The following is a 19,596-nucleotide window of genomic DNA, read 5'->3' as shown; positions in this document are numbered from 1 at the left end:
GCTTCAAACTTCAAGGGTAAAATAAAAGTTGAACATTTTTTGTATAATTTTTATGTGATTGCTTTATCAGCAACCGAAACTTAACCTACCATCACAAATCGCTGTACAATACTATTTACAATAACCTAAAGTGATTTAGCTGTAAAATCTTCAAGGGATGTAAAGTTCATCAGCAGGCACTGCCTTGTACAGGGATTCGATTTCCTTGAAGACGGCGGCGATGATCGTGTGAACGATCGGCGGCGCTATCTCTTGCATAACATCGTTCCAATTTGTGTTCGCGAATTCTATGACTGGATCGGCTGTAAATATATTCCGGTAGGTTATTATCAAAGTTAACGGAATTAAATTATCAAGGTTAAAGATGAAATGTAAACCGTATTGATTTGAACCTTTTGAAAATTAATTCCGTCGATACGTTTTTAGAATCAAGTACCTAACCTAAATTAGTCAATTTTCACAGCTATATTTACCTAGAACTTTGTTTCCATTGAAGAGATTGTCGAAATGGAACTTGACCCCGGTCTTGACCTGGAAGGAGTCGCGCCACTTGACGATCTTCCAGTGCTCCTTGCCGTCTGGCCCCTGCTCTGTCGTCAGGTCGGTTACCGTCTTTATTACGATGTCACCTGTGAAAGTGAAAAACATTTTTAATAGAGCAGTGAACAATCTTTTAGTAAAGAATATTTTTACATAAAATATATAATCATTTCACATCATAAATGTAAAATGCAATTGCTGACTCCTTAAATCCATGTTTTGCAGGGTTCAAAGCAGGTTCAAAGGGGGATAGGAGATACCCCTATCTCAAAATACCTAAATGTTGTTGTCTATATATTATTGCACAGTTAGTTATCATTTACTGATCACAGATAAAAGTACTCACGGATGTCAATCTTGTAGCGGCCCTTGCCCTGCACGGGCAGGATGAGCAGCTGCCCGTCCAGTACGTAATCGCCGTCCAGCACCATGTCGCAGCGCAACACCAGTGTCTGCTTGCCCTTGACGCGGTCGTGTCTGCATACAAACATTGTATTTTTAAATTCTCTTTAAAAAATTCATACGTGGTCAACCAAAAATCACCAAAAATCTTATCCATATACACTGTTTTAATTTCTTACTTGTTGCATACAATTAAATTGAAGCAATAAATGTTTTGTATAATCTAATCAAGGTAAATTACTCGCACAAATTAATGCATTCAATTATTGCTCTGGTACGTGAAAGAAAGTGGTAGAGTTTAGACTTGAGACACATTTGAAGTTGCTTACAAACAATACGGAAGGACAAAAAGATAAATTGGCGTAAAACTGCGCGGTCGGCGGTGCAAAGGTGAACATTGAACTTGGGCATTTTAGCGGAGCTTCCGAGGATATGAATAAATTTTGCCGAATTATGAAAAAAAAACTGAAAAAATTAAAAAAAAAATCTTGATACTTAGATCAATTAGGGAAAGAAATAGACAGAACGAAAATAATATTCCAAGCCTTTAACTCTTTTCTCCATTACTGACTTGGTAGGTAAAATAGGAAAGTAATAGCTTGTATGGACAATTCAATTATTATCTAGAAACAATGTTACCAACTGCAATTAATGTCCGATTTATTAATCCTGAGTTCCGTAATAGGAATTATTAAGTGGCTATCTGTATAATCTGTAATAATTGTGTGTTAATCTTTGACCTTGACAATGAGCAAAGAATAGCACAGTTTAAAAAGAAAAATATGTAGTTTTATTGTCGTCGTTCTAATAATGGAAAAAAATTAACATATTAAAAAGTATTAACGAATGAATGAATTATTGCAGTTAAAATGAATTTTCTATTATATCGAACATGATAACTAATTAATTTTATTTTATTTAGATTAAATAAAAATAAAATTCTATTATATAAGGATGTTAGATACAATGGTTTATTAATCCTGTAGCATTGACTTTTTTTGCATTAAGTCTCTTATTAAAATGTCATCATTGTTTTTTTTATTACAATCTATTTATTATTAATCGAATCAACTTGAGGTAGGTTACGATTTACGCTAATAGCGCCCGGACATAGTATAATTTTCTTCATTGCATCTGAAAAAACTGTGATAACTATTGTTATTATGTTGAATTGCTCATAGCTATTGGCTATTAGTTATTTTTGAAATAATATAATACCAAAAATGTTGTTTAGCAAGCTAGATAAATTCAAATGAAACAATTAGCACCTTTATATTATTAAAATGAATATAATAAATTTAAAGTGTAGTTTTCTTCACGTTATGTTTGCTTTCTTGACAATGAAAATATTATAGTTTTTACCAGTTGTTTAAGAATTTATAAAATGTCACCGTTAATCATTTATATCCTTAAAGGAGTAAAAGGAATTGCAATGTGTTTATGTAAGACCAGGAAGACCTTAGTGAAGGTGAACGCGATGAGCTCAAGAGGAAAACAACTAGTACTCGTGCAGTCAGATTGATTTGAGTTCTCTCTTATATTAAATTAATTATATCTATCTACTAGAGACAAGTTTGCTTTCATAAGTTCCAACAACAAACTTTGTCTCTACAAACATGAAGACATTGATAAAATGACACAGAAATCTTTCGTTTCGGAAATTCTCATTAATATTTTTAGGCAGTCTATGTCTATACTATTATTATAAAAAAGAAAAGCTTTTATTTTTGTATGTAAAGAAAAATAAGAACTACTACACTGATATCAAAAATTATTTTGCCATTATTTTACTACAAGATTATTCTTAAATTTCTCTCGAAATAAGTCACGTTGCAAATGTCAGTCTATCATAATTTTCTGAACACACACTGGTAACTAAACGAAAAAGTATTAGAGAGTGTCTTAAGATGTTATAAATTAAAAAGGTGAGGATCAACAGATATAATTATGTGTGAGGGAGATAGAGAGATACTTGTACATACTTGATGCTTTCAATCTTGCAGCCCTTGAGTCCAGTGAGCATAGTGTCTGTGAAGGTGAGCTTCAGGGAACCCTGGTCGCTGGTGATACGCGGCACCTTGAGCGGGTCCAGCGACTTGACGCCGAGCGATGGCATGCCGGGCGCCAGCAACGGAATTGCTGCCTGACTGGATGCCAGGATGCACGCATTGTCGCCATCCTTGCATGGCTTGATGAACGGCGCTAAGGGGTAAAGATTTCATTTAATACGTAACCAGTAAGACCTCTATAGGCTAGGCTTACTAGTTATATTAGCAGTATTACTAGTATTACTAGCAGTTGCCCGTGTCTCCGTCGGCGCATAATTAAAAAAAAACAAACTTCATTAGTTAACTATGTGTTCTTCTAGACTATGTTTTACATCTGTGCCAAATTTCAACGATATCCATGCAGCCGTTCTGGAGATACCATCTAACAAACATACATTCGCATTTATAACATTGGTAAGATAATAAGATTGAGCGAGATTGTCGTTTGTCGCCTTTTATATCATCCCGTTCAAATGTCAGTTAGTATATTGGTAGAATGAATCTTTCCTATGCTAAAGTTCTTCTTATAAATCGAAAAGGATGTTGAGAAACAAAGTAGTTAGTGAAGTTACTCTAACTATGTATAAATCTGTATATAATGAAGTAAATAGGTTATTGTGTGTAAAACAATACATCACATAATTCAATTATTGCAATCGCTATTTATAATTAAATCGATCTTGAAGCAAGGTCAAGTTTACCGGAAACCAGTTACGTAATATTACTATGAACTTAGAACCAATACGCTTAGAAATATTTACAAAAAATACTGTGTTTTTTTCCATATGGCTCTGAGGCTGTAGCGCTAACTTGGCATAATTTTATAGTTTTGTTTACATAACATTGTATGTTTACTGCTTTTCAAAACCTTTTCAATGTTTGAGATTTTGATCGATTTTACAAATAAAATTTAACAGCTTTTCAGTTTATTTTACTGTTGTATTGTGTAAGAGTAGAAAATCAAATCACTATCCGTATCCATGACGTATAATTTACCAAATAAATAAGTTCTTACGTCTTTTATTTTCGCTTATTCAGTTTGAGATTGCCAACATTTATCCAAAAGGTTAGCCTTTATTCATTAAAGTAGGTAGTTAAAATTATCATCAATGTGTAGAAAAAACTTTATATATAAAGAAAAATACCTACATTAGTAATTAAAAAAAATATAAATAGTATTATAATATGATAATAAATAATAAAATAAAATTACTATATAAAACCTAACAAGTCCGTGATGAAACTTGTTTTAGTTTGTTTCGACTACACTGACCTTTGTATTGTTCAAACCTAATATAATTGTATCTCTATTAAAAAGAATATTCTATGCATATTAATAAAATTGGAGTGTTTGTATGTATAGCAAAAAAAAGCATACTTGTGATGATAATTTACTTGTGTTGATAATAACGAAAAATGAATATTAAATTATTTAATTATATGAACGCGGGCATATTATAAGTTAAATTTTTTTTAATCTATGCTAACGAAGACTACCGTTTTTTTTTTTAAATTAAATAGTCGAGACAAAGTGATGTTTTATATTTTGAAGTAAGTTTTCCTCTTTCACGACAGGTTATTAATTCCGTATCTCAGATGTTTTTTATATATTTATTCAACAATTAACTTTGTTATTATTTATTGAAATGTTTTGTTCATCATTTTTTGACGTAGTAACTTAATTTTGTGCTTCCGTTTGTCTTTTTGTTGACCTTATTTTATTTATTTCCTTGTTTACGTTATAATTGGACTAAATACGTGCTTGTGCGTCCATCATAAAGACAATGATAACTTGTTAATATTCAGCTTTTTTTATATTTCTCGAAATCTTTTGTATGTATTAGAAATAAAAAATTTAGAATAAAATAATATTAGGTGCGCAACTAAGTTCTCCTGTTTATCAGTCGATGGCTCTAGCATAGCAGCTCTCTCATATGAAGTCATCAAAAAATGGCTTGATTCGTGGATAGCCTCAAAAGACGAACACTTCTGGCGTCAAGGTATTCGTGCTCTACCAGAAAGATGGGAAAAAGTTGTGTCTAGCGATGGGCAATACTTTGAATGATTCATTTGTAACCATTTTTTTAATAATAAAGTTATATTTTTATCGAAAAAAAAGCGAGAACTTAGTTGCGCACCTAATAAAAAAATAAAATCTGTATCAGAATCCATGATGTTATTATATAAAACTGAATATAGGTAAATAAGTTTTATAAAATTATAGGATTATAAAAATATCTGTAACTTGAGTTAACTTTAAATACTTATTTCTTTTAGTATTCGTATAATGTAAGATAATGAATTAGCAAGAATGTTGCGAATAGTTTCAAACATAAATCATTACACTTTTTATGGAAAAGATTGTTAGACGGATGTTAATTAACTGGCAGGAATTTTGATTTGACGTTTTTACTCTCAATGTTTGCGTATCATTAATTGTTTGAAATAAAAGATATGATTAACAGAAACACAATTATAAAAGCTCGATATATTTATGTGACCTAGAATGAATGTTAATAGTAAAATGACTAGAAATATCGAGAATTAAATAAATGCAAATTTTGTTTATTTACTTAGCAAAGGCGTCTGACTGGTTGGTTATCCCTGGCCGATAAAGCGTGTAGTCTAAACTATACAGAAGTTATAAAGTCAACAATAGCGTTTAAATCCATTAACATCACCCTAACCTTAATCCATATTATTGTATCCTCCAGATTGATCTATTTTTATAATAACAGACTTCAAAAAGGAGTTAATTTGTCTATTAAATCTTGAATCTAGTTACGTAATAAAATGGTTTAATATGTTTTAATCTTCGTATATAATTGACGTCAATAGTTTATGGTCTAGAATTTGAATCAAATTCGACATGAAACAGGTTCCCAACAACATATAAAAACTTATGGTTATTATAATTAAAAACAATTTTAATACAATGCAGATTATCACAACTTATCTATAACATCTTTTATTACGTTAATCATTACATTGTCTTGTCTATTGTGATCTTTGTTTTTATTTAATTTTATCATATAAAAGGTAGAGTCGTGTTCACTTCATTTAAAATAATAAATAGCAAATACTCATCTCTAAACAAATATTACAAGTTCTAAATATATATAACTAAATGTTATAATGTTGTTATGGAAGAAAAAAAACAATGATGATTTCAATAATAAACAATGCCCTTAGTATAGATTTTTCATACTGAATCTTCATTTAGGAGTCATTAAATAACTCTTCGGAGAGGGATATGTATCAATTTCCAGGAATATCTCGTTATATTTTCTGAATTCCAGGTTCTATGACATTTAATAAAATATAGGACCTGCTTTTGTCTTTTAGAAACAAAGCAAATTTCGAAGTTCAGGGGTATGAAACATTAAAAAAAATACAAACTAATTTAGAAGCGTTTGCTTGCGCCATGGTCGCAATACTTTTTTTTATAACAATTGTCTTTGAAAACATAAAACTGCTTCAAAATAATTTAAATACGAAATGTTTTTTTTATAATAATCCACTGTACTTTTCAAGTTAATATTTCAACTGGAAGTAAGTGTAATTTAAATTTCTAGATTTTTCACTGTAACTTGAAGTCAAATATCTACATACCCGAGGCGGACTTTACGTTCAAGAAGAGAGCAAGAAAGCAGAAGTAGCGCAGCATGGTGATCCTCTAGAAGTAGCGAACAGCAACTGAAGCAGCGGCCGTACTCCGCACAGCCGCAATGGTTGTGAGTTGCGCACAGCTAACACAACCTTATATGAGGAAGGTAAACGCTTGTGTGTAGGGTCACCATGCATTCAGTAAATAATCACGGACAGTGGACCTAGCACAAATATTTGTTACAATCGCGTCATCGTCAAATATGTGAAAATTAATACAAGAATGTTGGTGTGCTGTACGCCTGATATAAACGCATTTCATTTTGATGCAATTTTTTCGATGACAATACGATGGCGATTGTCACAAATATTCGTGCTAGGTCCACTGTAAATAAATAAAAAATAGAAACTAAGACAAATTCCATATTATGATACTGAACAAAATTAAATAACTGAAAGAATAACCTACTTTTTCATTAATTGTTGAGAATGTAACAATTTATGAAATGTTTTATTTGTGATTGTATTATTTTAATGCCACATTTTATGGTCACCTCAATATGATGTCGACGCTAAGGCTGGCCGGAGCGTAGCGGCGCGCACTACAAGCGGATGCATTTACGTCCAAGTTGTTATTCGATATACCAATTATTAATTAATTATAACTCTTATTAATCGAGAACATGAAGATGACTTCTGTTCACGCAGGAAGAAGACGTTAATCCTGTCCCGAAAATATCTCATCAAACTACCGCATGTCCATGTGGCAATTTTTTTTATAATCCCTTGGGTAACCTTTGTGTTAACGAATGATTAAGAGAAGTGAAGATTTTTGTATGATTTGATGAACCGTAACGTTAAATATTTGCAGCTTTTAACCAGGTCGAATTACATATTGAAACTTATTTTTGGTCTACTGCTCGGACTAAAGTAATTTTTAATCAAACTTGCCATTTCCCCGAAAAACGCGAGAAGCTATTGTTGGTTTCTTTGCGAACGCGAATTTATTATCTAAATGCGGCATCGATGGGAACTTTTATTTTTATTTTTTTTTTCAGGGCTCACATATAGTAATGTTTCGAACATTCAGACATTCAGCAGGACAATTGCGAATAATTGTAGCTTCATCTAATACCTATACCTATAACTAAAACAACATTACAAAAAGCAGATCAGGAACAAACCCTTTGCCTACGTGGGAATTCCTCAGTTTACTGCAACCAGTATTGAATGATATTGAGTCTAGTCAACTAAATATCTAGGTACAATTAATTAATTGCCTTTCACAATTGAGAACTTACAATAAAATTACAAAATACACATTAAATAATTCTAATATTATAATTATTTGACGGTTAGTTCTTAAATATGTAAGGAATAATTAATTAATTGTTATAAATTGCTACATTTCTCTAAAACACTGGACATTATCAATTATTTCATGTTAACTGTTGCGCATAAATTAATATTTATTTTGTAAAGGTTACATGTTGCTTGATTTAACAGTGGTAGACGCCAATAACATCTGTTGCACGAATGGGTCAGCTCGACCGGTTCAATACCACGACCACACAGAAGACGGGCGTGAAGTTGATCAAATTCCGCGTTTCAGTTACAGTTTCGTTCATTATAAATTAATTATGTTTAAGCATAGTTATCCTGTTAAACATCATGGAAAAGTTTATAAGACTATGATTTGATACAGACTAAAGAAAAAAAAGGCATAGACAAGTGATCCGTCAGCTTACGTTTTTTGTCGTAAACGAATAATTAGTACGTTATAAAAACTTTTATGTTACATTTTATTGACATGTAATTACTGACCTCTTGATCTTTTATTATATTATATTAGATTATATTATATATAATTATAACATATCATAACTATATATAATATAACAATAATACTAGCTTTAGCCAGCGCCTTGTCAGCACGGGATTTAAAAAAACTTAGAAGTAGCCTATGTGTTCCAGATTATGTTCTACTTTTGTGCCAAACATTGAGATTCGTTAAGCCGTTTTGGAGTTAAGTAATGTAAAACATTTATCCATGCAAACTTTCGCATTTATAACATAGTAAGATCGATATATTTATTTAATAATTTTTATCTTTCACGTCTCACACTCGTTCGCATCCATGTGACTTGATCTCGTAACAATTGCAAGCTCTATGGAAAATGACCTTCTCCATTAACAAAGAAGTCAAATAATATGTCAATAATTTGCTCAAGTATTTTTATCTTTTCCTGTCTCGCTTGTCTTTTTGATTTACGAGTATTATAATCAATTGTGCCTTCAAGTGTTAGTTTAAAGTAATAAAACTAATAGATATTCAGTTACGGTTGATTACTGCAGGAGCATCAAGTTCAAAGAGCACATATAAATTATTATTTATGCAAATGTTTGACGCTATTATGAGATCTAGGTATACTATATATATATAACCTTAAAATCTATGTATATTAACATACTATATGCACTACTAGCATATATGAAAATATATGTGTGAAGTCAACCAACCCGCACTGGGCCAGTGTGGTTAACTATGGCCTAATCACCCTTAACTTTGGGTAAGCTTCGAGCCCCTCGGTGGGGACGTATAGTGAGCTGATGATGATGATGATGATGTACTAGCAATAACTATAAATTTGTATTGTAAAATTTTTTGAACAAATAAAACAAAATATATGCTAAGTGTGATATCGTGGGAAGATATCAAAATGTAATTCATTAGTACGAAGGATAAAACCGAAATGCACGGCTAGTAAAGACTAGATTCTTTGACTTTTCATTCCTAACATAATGACGGACAAATCTTTTAGATTCTCTTTCTTTTGGTTAAAAAATATCAAGAAATGTCTAAAACTATTATGTTTAATCACAAAGTAATCTTTGGTAAATTAAATCGACTAGAATATTTCTAAGTAATTAATAATATATATACACGGCAACAATCATAGTAAATCTTTGCCCATCACTAATTTGTTATTAAAATAACAGGATAATACAAGCAATCAACTAATCTGTGCTCGTTGGAGTTCTTTTTATAAGGTTTTTTTGTAACAGAGAAAAATAATTAAGTTTCATTTATATTCTGGTTATGATTCTAATATTAAAGAGTTTGGAATTATGTTAGATTGTTAAATATTTTCAAGTTTTATGTTTTATTCCAAGCCCACTATTACGACGGCCTGGGTAAAGTAACGATGTTAGTAGTCGAACAGTCTAAAATCTACACATATTATTGAAATTAGAGTGTCTGTATGAAATTACAAAAAAAATTTACACGAGATGAATTTGCATAGATGTTAACGAGAAACCAATTTAAAAAATTCTTGTCTTTCTATATCTGTCCGCTAGGCGGCGTTGGTTCCGGGTTACCTCTGGAACGGCTACACCGATTTAGACGGGTCTTCGATGGAGAGGTAGCTGATGAACGCGAAGATGTTGTAGGCTACTTTTTTAAATTACAAGCGAAGTCGCGGGCGACATCTAGGGTATTTAAGTCACATACACTTTATATCACACATATAAGACTTCAACTTTTTTAATTATATTTTTATAAAATATTAAAAAATAATATTATTTTTATTTAAAGAAAATGCTTGGCACGAAAATATCGTGTTTTAATACAAGTGTTCCGACAGGGGAAAACTACATTGAAGGACTTTGTTTACACATTTTAACTTACTAACCTTTTAGACTATTCTAACATTAAAAGATAGAAAACAAAGATGTCGTCAGCAAAGTGGTAGATGGATTCTAAGAATTGAGATCACGGATACACAAGTAGAAATAGTAAACAAGCCGTGTTAAGCGCTAAGTGCTGCTTATAAAATCTTATGTTTTGATAACTTATAAAAGGTATAGGTTTTTGCTATCTTCATATTAAGAACTATGTGTTTTTATCTATCAAATAAAAAAAGTTCAACATAAAAAAGATGATGATGATATAATGGTAAGATGTTCGTACAAAACAAAGAAAGTACGACACAAAAAAGTATAAAAATTGTGCATCATCGGCAAGGATTCTCTCAACCGGGAAATGGAAGCTCGGAAGAGTTGGATAATTGTTTCCATATGACGTAGGTTCATCATACAAGCTTTTTAATCTGTTATATTCCGTGTTTCATTGTAATTATTGCTGTACGTTTCCACTGCAGCAGCAGACATATTTAATATACAACTTACAAGAAATATTATCATCATTAATCTGTTTAAATTGTTTAGACTTCCGCGAGTCATTATTATACTACTAATTTTATATAATTTTTTTTAAACAAGCTTAAATTAAGTTCTTATTAATTAAAATACCTAAACATTTTTAAGAAAGATCGTCACGGTGAATCAAACGAACCCAAACTCAAGGATGTGTCGTATCACTGCGAAGTTCCTATGAACATTTTCCAGCTCAACCACTAGATCAGCAGCATGATATCATAATATTGAATTGTCACGCGATTTACATATGTAGGCAAAATTTCATCTCAATATCCGGGAATTGGTTAAAATAAAATTTTTAAGATTTGATAACAAACATCAGGACAGATGAAACTAAAAATAACTTGTGAAATATATGAATACGAGTATACCAATTTTTTAATTAGTCTTAGTTTAGTTTTAAAAGTTACTGGCCACATATTTCATACGTATTTTTTTACTTTTAAATTTATAATCTGCGATCAAGTCAGTGACAAAGACTGACCTTTCGTGTTGACCGAGTACAGAGCCTTAAGACCAGAGGTTATCGCGTTTCTTAATTAATATACCTTATTAATTTAATTAGGTGCTACTATAAAACTTTTTCTTATATTTAAAAGGTTATTATTTCTACATTTGTCAAATGGACGACAATTTGTTGATATTTCTTTTTAATTTAAAATGATACACATAGTTTTCGTATTATATTTTCTCTTTGAAATATATTTATGAAATTTGAAAATTAAAACTTAAGAAAACATGAGCCTAATACTACTTATTTTTCTAGCTGTACAGAAGTTTTTGAGTCTGGGCTTGATCCAACAAATTTTTAGTCGGTCTAGCCTCGTTTGAAATCTAGCCTTATGTTATTTCGTTCTACGTGTCCGAAAATCAAGTATAATAAGTTAAATGGTACTATATGCGTATTTATAATTTTACAGTTAGATAGACAACTTGGCCAAGAGGCACTAAGCCTTGTCATCATTTCGATACCTTGGTCATGGTGATGATAGGTTTGGCGTTCAGTGACCTACACTCTGATGACTTTGCCACAACTTACCACAAAATTAATATATTTAATATCAATGCTAAAACTACTGGGAATGTATTTAATCAAATACAAAATTAAAGGTTTTTGTGTAACGTTCATGTTATGAAAAATAAGCGGCAAAAAGTGCTTAAAATATTATTCACGAGGTCAAAAATAAATATGTAGTTTTATTAACTGGCGTAATATAAATTTTCCTGCGAGTGAAGTAAATAAATATATTTCGTTGTCTTTACACAAACAACAAAGATTAAATATAAAGTTTAGTTTAAACCAAACGTATGTTTATATTCAGAAATACAAGCGAAGAATGTTGTCTTCTCCTTTGTTATTCTAACCTATAACGGCAACTTGCAGCTAATGTTGACAATTAAATAATTTCAAAATTTATGGTAACTTCGCAGTGAATCTCCACAGAAAAAACATCAGTACAAACACATCATGAACATCTTGTTATTTCTCTTTTGTTGAAATCACCTACGTGAAAACATAATGCATTTAAAACCTAACAAATAATCATTAGAATTAAAATTGAATATGAAACGTTTTAAAATCTAATGTATTAACTTAGAAAGAAGTGTTTGGGGAATTAAGTTTAGTAGACACGCCGGCCATGCAGATTCCATGACCATGACAAACATTTCTAAACAATATCATAAAAATCAAACTTCACATATGTAAAATGTAGTTTATTTGTTACACATAAAGGAAACAAACAATGATTAATGGAGTGGTGCATATCAGTCAAGGCTGAGGTCACTGATGGGCACAGCGTCGAACAGTTTGCGCACCTCGCTTACAATCTTGGACACGATCACCTCCACTATAGGGGGCGACACCTCAGCGAAGATGTCGCGCCAGTTGTTGTTCGCGAAATCCAGCACAGTGTTCGCTGTAACAAGAATTTAATTAAGTAACCCAGTAAGTCAGTCTCATTGTCCGGAATGTCCTTTGTGATAATACAAAGCAAAGTACAAATTGAATGACCCACGATGTCTTAACTCAACTAAAAAATATCTTCGAAAATACTATTCTGCTTTTAAACATAGAAGGCCAAAATTAGTCCTCTTCCCCTTCCCACGCTTTTTCTTATAAGGAAAGGATGGGAAGTGGAAGTGGACTTTCCGTATGAGAGGATGCATGGAAAGGGAAAATATTTTCTTTCTGTGCATCCTCTCCTCCGTCGATTAAAGGTAAGCAACGCATATGCAATTGCATATGTCTATGGCCAACGGTCACTTCGCTGTTTCAGCGATTACAGGTGACCACTCGCTCGTTTGCCTCCTTGTGATATAAAAAAAAAGAGAAAAGAGTAAACTAACACTTTTAGACATTAATAGTTAGAATCCTTTGGCGCGAATGACGTGCTTCCGTTACAAAGTCAAGTGTCAGAATGATTAGTGTGGGGACATAAACGTCGACATTTTAGTAAGGCTAGTGTTGCGCCAGTACACCGGCACAGTGTCGGATTTTCTTTCTAACTCATTACACTTCTTAACCCAATGTTTCTATATTACACTCACCCAGCTGTGTATTGCCGCCGAACAAGTTCTGGAAGCGGAACTCAGCGCCGGTGAGGACCTCAGTGGAGTGCCTCCAGTTCTCCACCGTCCAGTAGCGCTGGCCCTGTTTCTCGCGCTCACCTACCGCGAACTCCATCTTGACCAGGATATCACCTGCCAAATTATGTTATTGCGTATGTAAATCTGGATACGAGAAATGTATTACTTGCTTAAAGATAACCCTTAAATATCCAGATAAATGAGCACAGATTTGTAGAATATTAAGATGAGGTTTGGTCTCGGTATTTTAGAGGACTATTTTATTTTCTGGCTCTGGCAACTGCGACTGGCTAAACAGCAATTTCGCGTTACTAATAACTTGGTGGAAAAGGGCTGCAAGTGACAGCTACTTTCGTCTCAGAAAAAAGTCATTGTTGTATTTTACGATTTAATTTAAAATTTATTAAACGCTTAACGAGACTTCTTGTCAGCAAATGACTTACGTATTCTGATCTTGTATCTGCCCTGACCCTCGATGGGCATGATGAGCAGCTGCCCGCCCAGCTGGTAGTCACCCACCAGCGTCACCGAGCACTTCACGTCCAGCTGCGTGCGCTTCGAGTAACGTCTGAAAATGGAAACACACGTGGAATTATTAAACGTAAATTACATCATCCAGATGGATCGGATGGCACTAAAAATATTTTCCAGGACATCCTCGACTACCACTAAATTTCCCTGGACTGCCACCACATCCTTGGTTTTGAGCTGAATTCTCCTGATCCGACAGCCAAGGATATAAAGGTTAACAAATGGTCCTCACCTTTTTTCGAAATTAGTCTTTATTTCTACGGTTATAAAATGCAGGTTCCCTAAACACAATAATCTAATATACTATTTATCTGTCAAACTTGCTTGTACTCACTTAACTCTCATCACCTCGCAGTTTCTTAAGCCTTTAACTACGGTGTTTCTGAACTCCATATGCAGACCGGCCTGGTCCGCCACGATGCCGTCCAGAGTCATGGGGTCCAGGGGCTCCATGCCCAGTTCGGGGAGCCCCGCAGCCACTACGGGCACGGCGCGTTGCGTCGACGCTCGCAGACATTGCATGTCCCGTGCATAACATGGCGTTATAAATGGAGCTATAATACAATTGTTGATTTAAACTCACGATACTTGTATACAAACATATTGTCATCTATTTGTACAAAATAGTGTATAAGTGAGTTTTTCACTGGTAATTTCGCTGGGAATTTTAGCTATTTAAAAAACAGATGAGTCGAGAACCTGTGCTACATTTCGGACACTGTTAAAATAAAAACAAATTCGAACTTTACATTTCTTATAAAAGCGAGTAAAACTTGGCGAGTTTTATTCCACTATTAAACTAATAATTTCACGACAAGGGAAACAAAATCAACATGCAAAACTGCATTTTTGAAGCTATTAAGTAGTAATTTCTCTTTAAATGTATCCAGTAATTACTAATTTGGACATTATATTATTTTTATAACGAATAAAAGAAATATAATAATATTAGCAATTGTCGTGTAAATATAATCTTATTTTTTTGTCCTCGAGTTTAATAGTGTAGTAAAGTCAACGGCCAAGGGTGACCAGGAAACGCCAATGACTACAGCGTGTCTCCAACCTTTCGAATCAACAAGGAAAGTTCATGGGGCATTGACACTTCCTTTTTGGAAGATGATCAATTAATTGTCTTTATACACTGAGAGTTAATATTTAGTTAGGACTGTTAAAAAAATAAAAACAACAATGAATGACTCCAAACAACGTCAAGTACTAATACTATTGGTAAAAGTAACTTACTAAGGCTGGCTTCCACTGCGCACAACGAGCCCAGAATAGCTACCACCAAGAACCTCATCGTTGTCTACTATACACGAAGACTAACAACCGACAAAGAAACATTACATATATAGATGTATGGATGTCTAAAAATATACTAGTAATTGATTGTAAACGTATATTTAATTAAAGAGAGATATCAATTAAATATACATTTTTATGACGTATTCGCTTTCATTTGATAAATCATATTATATGTAATCAAGTCCGTAAAGTGTGCATTATCAAATTCGTAAATTAAAAAAAACACCTTGATGGGTTTGAACTCAAGAACTGTTGATTCAAATCCAGTACTTAACCACTGCGTCACTGACGCTCTAATCTTACTAATTTTATAAATGCGTATCTCTAGAACAGCTGCATAGATCTTTTTTTATATCACAAGGTGGCAAACGAGCGAGCAGCCACCTGAAATCGCTGAAATAGCGAAGTGACCGTTGCTCATACACATACACAATAGCATATGCGTTGCCTACCTTAATCGACGAAGGAGACGATGCACAGAAAGAAAATATTTTCCCTTTGCATGCATCCTCTCATCCGGAAAGTCCACTTCCACTTCCCATCCTTTCCTTATAAGAAAAAGGGTGGGAAGATAAAGAGGACTAATCTACCTGAAATGGGACTAATCTACCTACCATATATGTAGAACATTGTCTAGAAGAACACATAGGCTACTTACTAAGCTTTCTTTTAATTCCGAGCGGCCGGAGTAATAGATGAAAAAAAATCATAACAAATTACTTTCTATCTTGTAGTGTAGGAAAATTTGTGGTTTATATCTATCGAGGTAATTGTTTCTGAATAACAAAATAGATCAGAATATGATGCATGTAATTATAATACAACAATTAAGCACATTACATCAAAATAACATTATATTATTTGATAGGGGAGACAGAGTGGGCCGCGGACGAGAGCGAAAGCGTGTCCGTGGTCCCGTCCCGATGCGTTAGAGGAACAGAGAGGTTTAGTGGGTATGCCTCCGCTATGGAGGGGAATCCCACATAACTACCGCGTCCCACCCTGGGCGCGGAGTATGCATAAAGTATTCCTCTCTGGAAAAAAGGGGAGACAGAGTAATAGGGGAAAGAAAAGGCATTGGTGCTATTTAGGGATAAATTACTCACAACCTGTAAACAATACAACACGTGTTATGTTTAAGCGTTGGTTTTCACCGACAGAACATCTATACCATAACGTAGTACGAAATGTGTTGTACAGTTAGACCCGCTCGCGGTATTCCACTTTGAGAAAAATTATTCTTTCAATTAAGAAGACAGCAATGAGTTTCGGAAACAACGGGATAATAGTAAAACGCTAAAAGCTTAGCCATCTACCACTCACCCAACTTTTTTCGTACAGACATATTTAAAAGTTGCGCCCAATTGGTTATTGTTTCTGCATCATCGTCTCCATGGGTACGAAATGTACAAAGACTGTCGTATATAAACTGGAATACCGTTAGAATCCCCAACAGTACATGCATATTAGCTGTAGAAAAGATTGTAAGTTTCTATTCTATCTATCTGTATGTGACATCAAAATTTGATTTTCGTCAGTGTTTCAATAACTCGTAGATATAATAGATTCTAATGATGAGTCATAAGACATTGTACTTGTCATTTCACTCAGTCTGAACAATCGAAATGTGGTTTTTCCATCAACTCATTTGAAATGAGTAAAAAACGTACAAATCTATCAAAGTAACGGTCCCATTGTTCTGTAGGTGCTAAAAGGTCATGTCTTACCGCAAAATAAATACAATACATGGCATTCTTATAACACATAAACATACCTCTCCTTCTTTAAAAAAAACACAAAGATCAATATCATCAATATGTTTCGACAGTGGAAAGCTATAGTTAAGTTACACATGTTTGCCCTGTCATCTTTTCACTTGATTCATTTAGGAATCTTTTATCAACGTACGAAATTTTGTCTATTTTAATGAAGAAAGATTGAGCTCACATGGTTAACGTAAATATATAATATTTATGAGGACCAAAATAACAGAATGAACAAATATTAATTATAGACATATAAAAATATAACCAAGCATATATAATGCATTCATTCCGTGTTATGTTCTTAACGACTAACCTTTTTGTTTTAAAGAGCATTGATTCAGAACTGTTTTACGTTGCTATTATACTTCAACAGACGCTTTGTTCATGCGGTAACGATCGACTCATTTACTATTGTTCATAGACTTTAGACACTTTAAGCGTTTGTAATTTTTATTACAATGTATGTAATAAATACTAATAGACTAGTTATTTATATAATGAGAAGAAGACATAATTAAATTTATTTTTTGTAGAAATGGAGTACAGAAAATAAACAATACGAAAATTATCCGTGCTCTGGGAGATGCGCGGAAGTTGTGTCAACAATATCTTTGTGTGCGTGAAAATTACTACTGTTGTTATGTTGTCCAACCAAAGTCCAATATTAAAACAATAATATGAACTTGTTTTGGAGGACACAATATTTCTGATTCTTTAGTGATTAATTTACCAATTTAAAATATTATAAAGAAGTATTCACACTTCCATAAAAGGCACGGTAATTTAAAATTGTAAGGAAAGATGATGCTATCGTTGGCCAGATATTACGTACTCTATAAAATACAAAATACAAGACAACATAGTAAGGTGATTTAAAATCAAAACAAGCGACCTCAAATTGTCCTAAAGTTTTTCATTATTTTGTCTTCAAAAATAGATAAGAAACATTTTATTGTATTTTATTCCTTTGCATCTTATTGTGAATATTTGTTTGCTTCTAAAAGGTCAAATGAAGTTGACACGACGCATAAGTGTAATGAACTTTTACTGCAAACTTACTTAAAAAATTATGAATGTCTTTGCAATTTTCTTTTGTCCAAAACTGTCGATTGACGCAAATACTTATCGGTTATTGATTTTTTCTTAAAACAAGACACAAGAATACAAGGTTCAAGTGTCCTCATATCCAATAAACTATTAAATATCTTTCAAATGAGAGATCAATATTTCGATGACATCAGGCCAATAAGCAAAAAATATTGACATTACGGTAACACATACATGTTAATATCTGTTAATTTATAATCACTATGTAAAAATAATTAAAAAGTTTATATTGTACAAGTCCTTTAGACATTATTAGTTGCACAAAATGGCGCGCTTTCGTTATTAAGTCAAGTGTCAGATTGATTAGTGAGGGGACATAAATGTCACATTTTAATTAGGCTAGTGATGCGCCGATACACCGGCACAGTGTCGGTTTTCTTCCTAACACAACTGACACCATTTATAATTTAAAATATTATCGATTTTCAACCACTATATCATACCTCAAATCAGTATATTTACTAATTAATTTACCAAAAAAAAACAACTGATGATGACACTTAGGTATAAAATTAATCGAATGACATTAGTTACAATTGTACATACATACAAACCTGCTTATATAAAACATGTTGATAAACGATAGAGCGGACACCAGAATTCGTCAAAAAAGCGAAGAGACCGCTGCCTAATAGGCATCTGTATATCTGTATAGTCCGGTAAAGAGATGTTAAACATTCAATCCACATAGTAACCATCACTAGTTCAAGTTCAAAATCAATATCTTCATTTGACATTTCATTAAATTGATAAATGCGTCATTACATCGAGTACTTTATCTTTAAAAAATATTTATTTAGTCGTATGTTTGCTTTTACAGATTGTTTTTACCTTTCAAGATGACAAATATATATTTTTAATGTGTATAATTTTGTATATGCAAATAATATCATCGACTAAAAAATGTATTTAATGGAAAATCTTACTAAAATTAAAAATATATCTATATGTAGAACTGTTTAATAAATAATTTAACAATGTCCCGGACACTGGCTGTCATGTCCAAGTTAATCCTGGGTCAAGAAAACGCGGGAAAGTTGAAATGCGAAAGGCGCCTTTTTTAAATTAGAATTTTAAATTTCGTTTTATTTTGTTGAAAATCACAAAACTTTCACAAGTTTTATTACTACTGGGTTCTCTCATCATGGGGAAACGTAAAAAGAAGAAATTGCCGGAAGAAGAAGTTTTTGAAGAAACGACCGAAGAGGAAGAAGTAGATACAAGTACTGACGAAGATTCCGAGAAAGAGCAGCGTAAATATAAGCCGTATTTTGTATCAGATTACAGCAGGAGGTACCCTGAGGACTCTGTCCTCGTTGATTTTGTAGTTTTTATAGAATCAAACGAAGAAAAAAAGCCAATCGGCACGCGGGACATGATGTCTCTATCCACTCATATAAAGAGATTTAATAAGGGAATTAAATATTTACAATCCATGAACAAATACAAAATAGGCGTTCATTTCGAAAAGCCTTCTTTAG

At 32.8% G+C, this 19,596-nt stretch overlaps 2 protein-coding genes across 2 annotated transcripts; both read right to left on the bottom strand.

The window, feature by feature from the left end:
• Positions 1 to 54: 54 nt before the first annotated feature.
• Positions 55 to 6,713, bottom strand: an-0128 (juvenile hormone binding protein an-0128). The gene is given in 5 exon segments (NM_001312846.1): positions 55 to 302; positions 474 to 629; positions 887 to 1,017; positions 2,925 to 3,144; positions 6,603 to 6,713. Coding segments are annotated over 5 exon segments (714 nt in total). The 5' UTR covers positions 6,658 to 6,713; the 3' UTR covers positions 55 to 150.
• Positions 6,714 to 12,518: 5,805 nt separating this feature from the next.
• Positions 12,519 to 15,277, bottom strand: e96h-0303 (juvenile hormone binding protein e96h-0303). Its single transcript, XM_013317829.1, has 5 exons — positions 15,180 to 15,277; positions 14,272 to 14,491; positions 13,850 to 13,974; positions 13,368 to 13,520; positions 12,519 to 12,736 (listed from the first exon to the last, which is right to left on the bottom strand). The coding sequence occupies exons 1-5, from the start codon at positions 15,235 to 15,237 to the stop codon at positions 12,585 to 12,587; spliced, it is 708 nt and encodes a 235-aa protein (XP_013173283.1). The 5' UTR covers positions 15,238 to 15,277; the 3' UTR covers positions 12,519 to 12,584.
• Positions 15,278 to 19,596: the final 4,319 nt, after the last annotated feature.

The sequence above is a fragment of the Papilio xuthus genome, unplaced genomic scaffold (assembly GCF_000836235.2).
Source record: "Papilio xuthus unplaced genomic scaffold, Pxut_1.1 DF826933.1, whole genome shotgun sequence".
Taxonomy (NCBI): Eukaryota; Metazoa; Arthropoda; class Insecta; order Lepidoptera; family Papilionidae; genus Papilio; species Papilio xuthus.
This window is presented reverse-complemented; position numbering and strand designations above follow the sequence as displayed.

What these genes read in the sequence shown, in the direction of transcription:
- e96h-0303 (XM_013317829.1), bottom strand. Translation starts at nt 15,237, where the DNA reads ATGAGGTTCTTGGTGGTAGCTATTCTGGGCTCGTTGTGCGCAGTGGAA. An exon ending in CAGATACAAGATCAGAATAC is followed by an intron (nt 13,521 to 13,849) that starts GTAAGTCATTTG and finishes ATAATTTGGCAG; the next exon opens with GTGATATCCTGGTCAAGATG. An exon ending in CGGCGGCAATACACAGCTGG is followed by an intron (nt 12,737 to 13,367) that starts GTGAGTGTAATA and finishes TTCTTGTTACAG; the next exon opens with CGAACACTGTGCTGGATTTC.